The sequence below is a fragment of the Syngnathoides biaculeatus genome, chromosome 19, assembly GCF_019802595.1.
Source record: "Syngnathoides biaculeatus isolate LvHL_M chromosome 19, ASM1980259v1, whole genome shotgun sequence".
NCBI lineage: Eukaryota > Metazoa > Chordata > Actinopteri > Syngnathiformes > Syngnathidae > Syngnathoides > Syngnathoides biaculeatus.
The window spans coordinates 9444220-9454428 of NC_084658.1; the positions used below are offsets into that span (position 1 = coordinate 9444220).

The 10209-nt window shown below is 40.7% G+C and overlaps 1 protein-coding gene across 5 annotated transcripts in view; it reads left to right on the forward strand.

Moving 5' to 3' along the window:
* Positions 1-6371, forward strand: part of adarb2 (adenosine deaminase RNA specific B2 (inactive)) — a 150865-nt gene extending 144494 nt beyond the window's left edge. For 3 of the 5 annotated variants that reach the window (XM_061805078.1, XM_061805081.1, XM_061805082.1), the window contains exon 11: positions 3263-6371. In XM_061805078.1, coding sequence (XP_061661062.1) covers positions 3263-3439 — 177 coding nt within the window. In that variant the 3' untranslated portion in view covers positions 3440-6371. The remainder of the gene's footprint in view (positions 1-3262) is intronic. The other 2 variants (XM_061805080.1, XM_061805079.1) reach the window with 2 other exon arrangements.
* Positions 6372-10209: the final 3838 nt, after the last annotated feature.

Here is a 10209-nt window from a genome sequence, read left to right on the forward strand (position 1 = left end):
TTTAAATACTCACTTTCTTTTTCAGCATTGTGTTTTTATGAAGGGTTTGACATCGGCAAGAAACTCGTCCATCTACTATTTTTACAGGTGCAACGCTAACCTCTTGTCTCAGCTGTGGATCAGGCAAAATTGATTTATTTTACTCCCACAGAGCATTCCAGTGGCAAATGTTCCCTCAAGGTTAAAATTCCATTGTGAGCTCCTCACGGCAAACCGAAGATAACGCCTCTCTGAAACCTGATAATGTGTTCAGCAATTTTGCTCGGAGAAATCCGATTTGGGAGAAGTTCAACTATTGTGTAATGTTTTAGTACAACAAAGGGAGGTTGCCCGTGTCTGCAGTAATAATGGCGGTAGGTCATTGCGCAAAGAACGCAGGTTGCGCCATCAAGATGCCCTTGTTGCAATAACAGCCGGCGACTGCGACACCGGAGCGCACGTCTTTGACACGCTCACACTTTGGAACGTTGTTCATTTCGCTTTTGCCCTTTTGCTTTGTCAACTTTCCTTTTCTCAAGTCTATGAAAAGTCGTCAAATAAAAATCCCAATTGAGCGCCGCTTTCTCGTGGCTGATGAAGCTTATAAAGGTGCACAACGTCAAAATGGGCAGACATTGCAACATTTGAACACTTTTATCGGGCACGCTTGTTTAAAAATAACCGTATATTATATTAAAATGTCAATAAAGCAATCTTGATGAGTTTAAAAAGAAGTTGACAATAGTGTTCCCCCGGCTATTTGTGCTGAATAGAAAATGACAAAATGTGATGTCAATGTGCATTTTGAATACTTCATTGCTACATATATATTTTCAAAAAAAAATACCATCCCATTTTTATCAGAACACAGCCGCACATTATCAGAAGATCCATGATAACGACATCAACAAAAAAAAGACGTGCACAACACATTTGTCTTCCTCCAATAGATAAATATGTTGACCCGCCGATGTGAGCTGTGTTTGCAGCTTATCGAAACCTGCCGGCGCAGATCTTTAACGGCAGACCTCGCCGCTCTCTCATTTCCATTCAGAAACTTGATGTCACAGAAAGCGGCTTCATCGCCAAATGGCGGCCGTTAACGCATAATGACTATAAAACGATAATTATTTGGTGAAGTACTCGACGCGCCCCCCTCCCCAATCCCTCCTAACCTAAGTGTTCCCTGCACGATGCACATAAGGACCACGCAAGAGCAGTCACACTAATCTCCAGAAGAAACTTTGGCGTTCTTATTCCCCACCCCCCCACCCCCCTTCTTTGTCTCCGCGCTGATCTTCATTGTTTCCCCTTGCGACAAAAGCAACGCACAGAAAGCGCCGAGAATGTTCAATTGCTTGTGAAATTTAAATGGGGGAGATTACACAGCTGTTGAAGGCCCCGAACCCCCCCCACCCCCCGCAGCCCCTCCTAAATGCATTTGTGCCACCTCATTCGGTTTGTTTTGCTCGTCTACTTCGCTCGCTCCACCGCCACAACCTTTAGCCTTGCAGGCCATTTTGTTTCTTGTCATTTGTTTCTTTACCTCTGCCAAGGGTAAAGCGGAGAGGTACGATATTGTTTTTGACTGCCATTTGTTAGCTTAGTACAAATAAAATCTTTGATGATAATGAGGCACCTGACTGAGTTAGCTTGACTGCCGTGATTGGCATAATTATCTCCTATTTTTATTCTTCCCTGCATTGCATACCTCTAGTGTGTTCCAGCGCATTTTATTCTGCTGCGGAGAAGAGCATTCACAAAGCATCGCTCTCAAAATAATATATATATGTGTCAGGGATGAGAATTTTCTGCGGATTTGCAGGATTCGGAGTTTTTTCAGTTGAAATTGTCATTTTTTTAAAAAGATGTAAATCCGTTGAGAAAATTTGTGTAGGGGGGGTTACGGCATGACGCGGCGCAAGGCTGTGATCAAGACTGGCCGCCAGCATCAATCGGCAACGCTCGTCGTGAAATTAGTCACAGATGTGTTAGCGGAAAACTGCAATGCTATCTGTTTACGGCATTGCTATATGTTTGCGTTAAATTTGGTGTTTATAATGACAACATTACGATTTCCGGGAGCATTTTGGCTGTATATCATCAGTATTTTTGCTCTGATATTAACATTTTATAGCGAAGCATTCTGTTTACTACGGCATAGTTATAATTTATAGACATACGTACGCATATGTTATCAAGTGGTCTGCACATGTGCCAGTATGGCGAAAGTCTCGGAACGAAAAGATGCCAGGGAAATTGATAAAAACCACAGGGTAAAAAACTGCTTCAGATGGGCATGGCTTGAAAAAAGTGCAACTGTGCAGATAGGAACGAAAACCGAATCAACATGTCTAACCGAACACATACAAAAAGTGGACGTTCCCGGCAAAGTGCTGTGCACTCTCTCTGTGTTCCAATAGGAGCAAAAAATATCCAGGAGCATATCCAAACCAGGAAATACAAAGATAAGCTGGACATAAATTTCTCAAACATTATATAATTGAATACTGTCAATACGATTAGGCCTATCTGAAGCACTGGCCCTGTAGATTACGCATTTTATCGCTCACGTATATAAACGAATTACTTGTGTACTTATTTCTGAAGTATAAATGCGGTAGTCTATTTGATAGAAATTATGTCTGAAGTTTGGCAAAATTATTTTGGTTGTTTGGACTCCTATTGAGGCGGCACGGTTGGCCTCACAGTTCTGAGGACCCGGGTTCAATCCCAGACCCTGCCTGTGTAGAGTTTGCATGTTCTCTCCGTGCCTGCATGGGTTGTCTCCGAGTACTCCGGTTTCCTCCCACATCCCAAAAACATGCAACATTAACTGGACACTCTAAATTGCCAGTAGGTGTGATTTGTGAGTGTGGCTGTTTGTCTCGATGTACCCTGCGATTGGCTGGCAACCAGTTCAGGGTGTACCCGGCCTCCTGCCCGTTGGCAGCTGGGATAGGCTCCAGCACTCCCCGTGACCCTCGTGAGGATAAGCGGCAAAGAAAATGGATGGATGGACTCATATTTTGAGTTTTTAAAATATTGTGATTGCCCTGTATTTATACTGTTAGAAGTAACAAGGGGTCACCATTTAAGTGTTTTATAAAAAAAAACAAAAAAAAAAAAAAAAACTTTGTGGCCAAAGGGGGAACACACACCCCCACCCCCCACCAAGGCAGACATTTTCTGTGTTTTTCCAAATTGGTCATTCTCATCCCTGATTCGTGTGCATTTTGACTGCATTCTGTCACATCCCTTTTCGCTCTCTTGCCCTTGCCAGGTGGGGGTCCCCGCGTCCCGCCCACATGACAGCCAGCTGACGTACTGCCAGGCCAAGATGGCGGCGCGCCCTTACCAGACAGCCAAGCAGCAGTGGTTCAGGTCCCTGCAAGACGTAGGCCTGGGGACCTGGGTGAAGAAACCACCTGAGCAGGAACAGTTCCTGCTGTTGGACTAGAGTGTGTGCGTGAGTGTGTGCATGTAGATAAGTGTGAATGTGTTGACCTTTATTTTTTTTAGGGTAAGGCAGGGGCCGCGCTCTTTGCAAACATACACACAATGCATAATCGAGAGTGGAAAGCTGTCATCGTTGTGTGTGTGTTTTGTTGTGAATGTGCCACACACATGCACTCCACCGGGTAATGCAAACACCGGAAGGTCAACTGGACGTGCTGAAAGGAACAGGAAATAAAAGGGATTGAGGGTTTTTTTTTTTTTTTTTCTCAAGCCAACATCTCCTTTAAACTCACACACGCACAAATGTCAACACACCCTCCCGCACCCCCACCTCTCAGGTGTGGTGTCTGTCATAGAAGGGTGGGGTAACCTTGAGTTAAATGAAAGGCAGCCGCTATCTTGTCATCAGCTATTTCCGGGCCCCAAGGCTCCCGCTGAGGAGCAGAGCCGAGGGAGAGAGAGAGAAAAAGAGGAAAGAAGAGAGAGAGAGGGAGGGAGGGATGAGGACCACATCCAATTACTGGCCCTGTCATGGTGACGGGTGATAGAGGAAGAGAAAGGGATGGGTGGAGGGAGTGAGACAAAAAGAAGGTAGAGACACAATTCAATGGCATCTCAACCGACCCATCCTCACCTTTTTCTACGGTTGCCCTCCTCTGACTTCGCCCATTTTCTCGCCACTTCCTTTGTCTCCGTCACTACCCCCCCCCCCCTTCCTCACCCCCAGCCCAGCTCCTTGTCAATCTTCCGCCGCAGCCTTGCTTTTTGAGCGCAGCACAGTTTAACACGACACGACGACAGGTTAATACACCCCGCTGGGTCGGGGAGGAGACGAGGTACACGGCGAGCGCGGCCATTACCGCTTCCTCAAGTGCGAGTGCGGGTGACGATGGAGGGAGTGACTCTTCCGTTCGCCGCTTTCGTGCTAAATATGGTTTTTGTGCCCTGACCTGGATCCACATCTCAATACTGCACATCACTTTTTGAACACAAAGGCCTTTTTGACCTTATTCTCTACAGTGATGATCATCATGTTCTAATGATGAGCAAGATTATGCTTATATCATAGATTTGTATTGTTTTATTTAAGAGGACAAGTACTCTTCTTAAGGAATATGTATCCAAAATTTGAAAAAATCTTGACTTTAAACAAAAATAGGTGCAATGAGATGCCACAAAAGATCCTTTTTTTGGGGGGGTCATTTTATATTTACATTTTCCTTTGCTTGCAATTCCCCTCCCCCCCCCCCCCCCCAAAAAAAAAAAAGATTGATTGCCAAAAAGTGCCACACAGTGGCAGCAGAGCGCTACTTCTCTATTGGACAGGGATACACCCTGCCTAAATGCCAAAAGATGGCACCAGAGAAATATTTATTTCTCTAGTGTAATATTTTTGTCATAATTTTAGTCGGGGTCTTGGTCTGAGCAGAAAAACAGCAAATATGTGAGTTTTCCAATAAATAATGGAGGATAGGTAAGTTAGGTAAAGCACTACTCTTGTTTAAAGTCCTCAACTCGCTTCAACATAGTTCCCTTGCACCAAGATGGCAGCAAAGCACTACTTTAGTCTAAATCACAGGTGTCAAACTCAAGGCCCAGGGGCCAGATCTGGTCATTTGTTTAATTCTTATGATACTTGCGAAAATCTGTACTCAAATTGTCGTGTAATAATATCAAACCAACTAATTCTTTGTTTTTACAGTAACTGAATCCTTGACATCTTAGTATTTGTCATGTATATGCAATAATGAGGCGGTTTCTATGGTTACCCAGTCTAAATGGCCCCCTGCAGGAAACTAACAAAATTGAGTTTGACATGCCTGGAAGCGCTCAAGTCACTTCAACATAGGTACACAAGTTTTAGTAACGCCAAACATTACTACAACCTAGTTCCTTGGAAATGTGATGGTCAAGTATACCTTTATATTAATAATAATAGTACAGTAATAATAATACCTTTATTGCTTTTTTGCCTGAGCACAGAAGCTAACTAAATAAATAAACTGGTCATGATCTTATCAACCTAAAAGATTATGAATAGTATTAAAAATCCATTCAAAGCAGAAAGCACATTTCTAAAATTTTCCAATCTTCACTGTATAATTTAAAATTTCTGAATTGATTCCAACTATTCTAATTCTCCCCTTCCAAATACTTCAACAGGTATATGAAATTCCACAGCATTTCATTTTTTGGTTCATTCTTCAATTATTCATTGTTCAGTTAATTTAACGTGGTTTTATTTTTGGGGTGTAGGCGGAAGCTGAAAGTGGCAGTAAAAATGAACAATTTAAAAATAAAAAAACAAGCATAGGAGGAAAATGCAAACTCCACACACACACCTACACGTGCCGCCCCATTATTATTACCGATTTAGAAAATGCTCCCAAGTTTATTTAGCATTTTAATTTGTTACCTGCTCCATGCAGGTCGCTGTTAATCTGCATTACGGCTGTGCCGGCTGCACATTGATTGGGGAGACTGACAGCCAGCGGCGTGGCCCGGCCTGTAAATAACACGGAAGCAGTGAGAGAGACGTCTTCTGGCAATTCCATGTTGGGCTTATTTGACCTGTGTTCACCCCAGTCCCAAGGGGCACGCACACGCCTTCATTATTGAAGAATATCAAGTCAAGGTGTGAACAAACAGATACAGTAAATGCATCACATTCACACCAAGACTTTGAAAAGCAGCCACGCGTGGTGGCAATGTAATAATCTAAAGAGATCCCATTAAAAAAAAATGAATAATCTGCCTTTACCATGGTAACCATGCCCAGTTTTGGGGAAAATTGGCACTGTCAGTGAAGTATTCACTTAACATTCATGAGGTTTTAGTTTGTTTCTGCACGTGGTTCTGGTGTTGTGGCGAGTTGATGCATGTAATAAATATAATTTTCCCCTGATGGTGACAAATAAACTGCCACACCTTAATTCTCCTGACAGTTGGCACTGACTATCAAATATTATACGCAGTACTCCCTCACAACAGGAATGTTTGCCAAAGTTCAGTTCAGTCCAAAAACTGGATCAACCTCCACTAAAATATTGTCCTTTCGGTTGACACAAGTGTATTACTGTGGTTGTAGTTTGCATCATACTGAGAGGTATCCCTGATATTTCTTAATAAAGCTTTTGCATTGGATCTCATATAGCATGTGTCCAATGTTGTGGTCAACGACTGTAAACAACGATTGTGTAGATCTTTCAAACCAGATTCAGATTGAGATTCTGCCCGACTCCAATATTCATACAGAAGCGCACACACTGTACCTTTAAGTGCTTTCCATGTTGGGTAGCAATGGAAGTCTTGTAGCAAACTAACAAGACCCCTCCAAACATTGCATTTTCATCTCATAGAAATGAATAAAGCTTTATTTCTCACGTGTGTCAGCTGCATTCACCACAGACAGATTTACTCATTAGTTTCCAGAAATGGTTTAAATGGCAATATTCTACCAATGTGTACATATGTAAAAAAATGTATCTGACATGTTGACAAGAGATCCTCAATGTGTAATGATGTACATTTACAGTATATGAAGAACTGCTGCTAAGGTCTTTCAAATGCACTTCAGTGACAAAATAAAAAAAGTGAATGTTTGTACTGTATATGTGAATAAAACCACAACACTGGGACATTTTATTTCTTGAAAGTGCACCGTGATTACGTTCCAGTGTGGTTAAATTATATAGTTGTGATTTTAAAAAAAATAAAATAAAAAATACTTTCCATACTGGCCCTTAGGCAACTATGAAGATTCAGTATATTAAAGAAGGGGCCTCCATCTTGTTGCCTCCCCAAGGGAAATCCAAAGGGGAGAAATGGTTATCAGTTTGAGGCTCAGTGGCCGGTGTCACTAGCCTCCAAATTAGCCTGGAGGAGAGGAAAGAAGGGGAAGGGTACCCTTCCCCCTGTAAAGGTTGTGTGCTGGACAATAAACATCATAATTGACAATTGGCTCCAGCGGCTGTTCACACTCACTCAGTTCCGAGAGCCACAGAGGTACAACTAAATATCATCTGTGTGTACACTATTGCCTTTAACCCAGCATCCTCAATTTCCAATGAAATAGATACTGTAATAATAAATAAAATTAAATGAAGAAAATAAAATATATAAACCACTGAGTAAATGTATTTCAACATTGGTTGTTCTCATTATGACCAGCAGGGATTGCACCCAATACGTTTTTAAAAATATACGTATAGAGATCGGTGCCAAAGTGCTACTTTTGTGTAAATAAACCTCCTCCATTCACTTCAACATACTTCTTTGGCAGTAATATGTGACAACACTTTGTCCTGAGTACAAAAAAGGTGAGTTTTCCAGAAAATCCTAGAGGATGGTTTCCAAAAATATATGTACGGGCAAATAATTGTATTTGTAAATGCAAGGTTTGAAATGATATACTGTACAGTACTCGGCTGTTTATTTTTAACCTTAAAACTGAATAAAAAATAGTCTTTCACTGCACATTTGCCCTCTCAATTAGTCAATTTGGCAAAATGGATATTAACACCAGTTGGTATGATAGAGTCCATTTTCCACTTTTTACACACCCAACCTACAACTGCAATGATAAAGAGATTGTGAAAATAGTACATTGGACTGTATGGACACACACAAAAAAAAATCACTAATACATTTTTAAGCATGAGTGCTGCAGTTCTTTCAAGTGTATAATTTTGGTTATTTTATTAAACGGTTGTATTTATGTGATTCTGATGCCACTAGTTGTACTTAAAAAGCAAACAAATATGTACAGTATAATAATAATGCTTCATGTACTCCACACTCATTAACGTGAATCATCGAGAATATCCTACCTCTGGATTGAATGATAAGGAATTTCAAAAGACATGAATAAAAAGGATTCAGTTAAAAAGATACGACAAAGACCTGAAACTTTTTATTGGAAAATATGGAAGAGCCCGTACCGGTCCACAATAAATTATGCAGCGGAGAACACATAATGAAGTTGGAAGTGAATATGACCTGCAACAATGAAGCGACCCGAGCCGCTTTTTTTTTTTTTTTTTTTTTAACCCTGCAATCGGGCAAACCATAATTTAATGTATCAGTCTCAAATCATATTTCCTCCAAGTTGGAATTTATACGCAAACCCAAGACCAGACCTGTCCTTTTTTTTTCCGTTAGATAAAATTGACATTGATACCATTGGCCGTGGGATTGAGTTTCTGTGTGAAACAGGGACAAAAATACTATCTGCAATGTACGGCAGATCACAATTATTTCTTTAACAGGCTTTTGGAATGTACACTCTCATAGCTTTCACTAATGTAATGGGAATACGTTTAGAACACCTTTCGTGCATGGGTCTCAACCTTATTTTCACGGGGGGCCACGGCAGCGTTATGACTAACTCATGGGGTGAATTATATTAATCGCTGGGGGTGTAATGGTTTGCCCCTCCAAAAAAGAAAAAAAAAACAGGAAAATAAAAATCACTGTACACTATGTGTGTCTTGGTGTTATGTTCAAGGTTTGACACAGTAATGCAACAAAATAGTAAACTATAAATATTGCAGGGTTTGTTTACACACTAGTATGTGGCTAACCATGAGACGTTATAGCAGTTATACCACTTGACCCTTACCTTAAAATGAAAAAATGGTGGCAAAATTTCACGAGGCCCCACATAAAATAACATGGCGGGCCGCATCTGACCTGCAGGCTTCAAGTTTAACACCCGTGCTGTGTCTTATATGCATATATAAATGTATTTATTTGGATAAGTGTAACTGATATCGTCACAACAAAACAAGGCTGCATTCACACATATCTCAAGTCACTTGAACGATTACCAGCGTTGACAGTTAAACATTAGTCAGAGGTAAGAGATTTTTTTTTGGGGGGGGGCTTCCTTTGTGGTTAGTCACACTATTCAGATGAAGATAGTACTACCCACAAAGGTGCAAGGCTGGTTGAAAGCAAATGGTAAACTTCACATTGACATGTAGGGAAACATAACCAGTAACCAACAAGTTGAGTATGTGACATTACGGTGAAGAAAGATATTTGATTTGGCAACAAGGGTTACATACTGTGTGTGTCTGTGTGTGTGTGTGTGTATATATATATCATCATCATATATATATATAAAAACTTTGGAATTACAGGACAATTATTTGGACACAGCAGCACCCGAACCGACAGCATCATGTATGATTACATGAAAAATTCTTCTCATGAGCGAGCGTAAAGATCCACTGACTTGACACATTACTGCTTTACTTACGACGCCGCATCATTTTACAAAGGCAGAATAAAGAAAATCTTGACAAGTAATAGTCCTTCTGTAAACATCGAACAAGGCAACTTAAGTTTAAACTTTTGACATTACTGTCAGGAAAAAAAAAGCACGATGGACAATCATTTTTGGAACCGCGAAGTTAATTTAAAACTTTAAGGAAGGAAAGAGCTCTGATTTACTGTATCATGAGGCACTATTCTGTTGAGACTAAAAAGATAAATATGATCACAATGTCATCTTTGAGGTCCTTCCAAACAAAAGGCATGTAAAATAGTAATGATCTGATGGAGGTCACTTTGACAACTACACAATACATACACCTCTTCAATATATATATTTATCAAACTATACGAATTATCCCCAAAATGTAAAAGAAACTTCATGCAACCATTCAGCAGTAACTTAACAGCAGTGATGTGAATACACGATAAACGTACACTACTCAGAAAAAGTTAGGGATAATAGGATTTTGGGAAATCAGCCTAAAATGCATT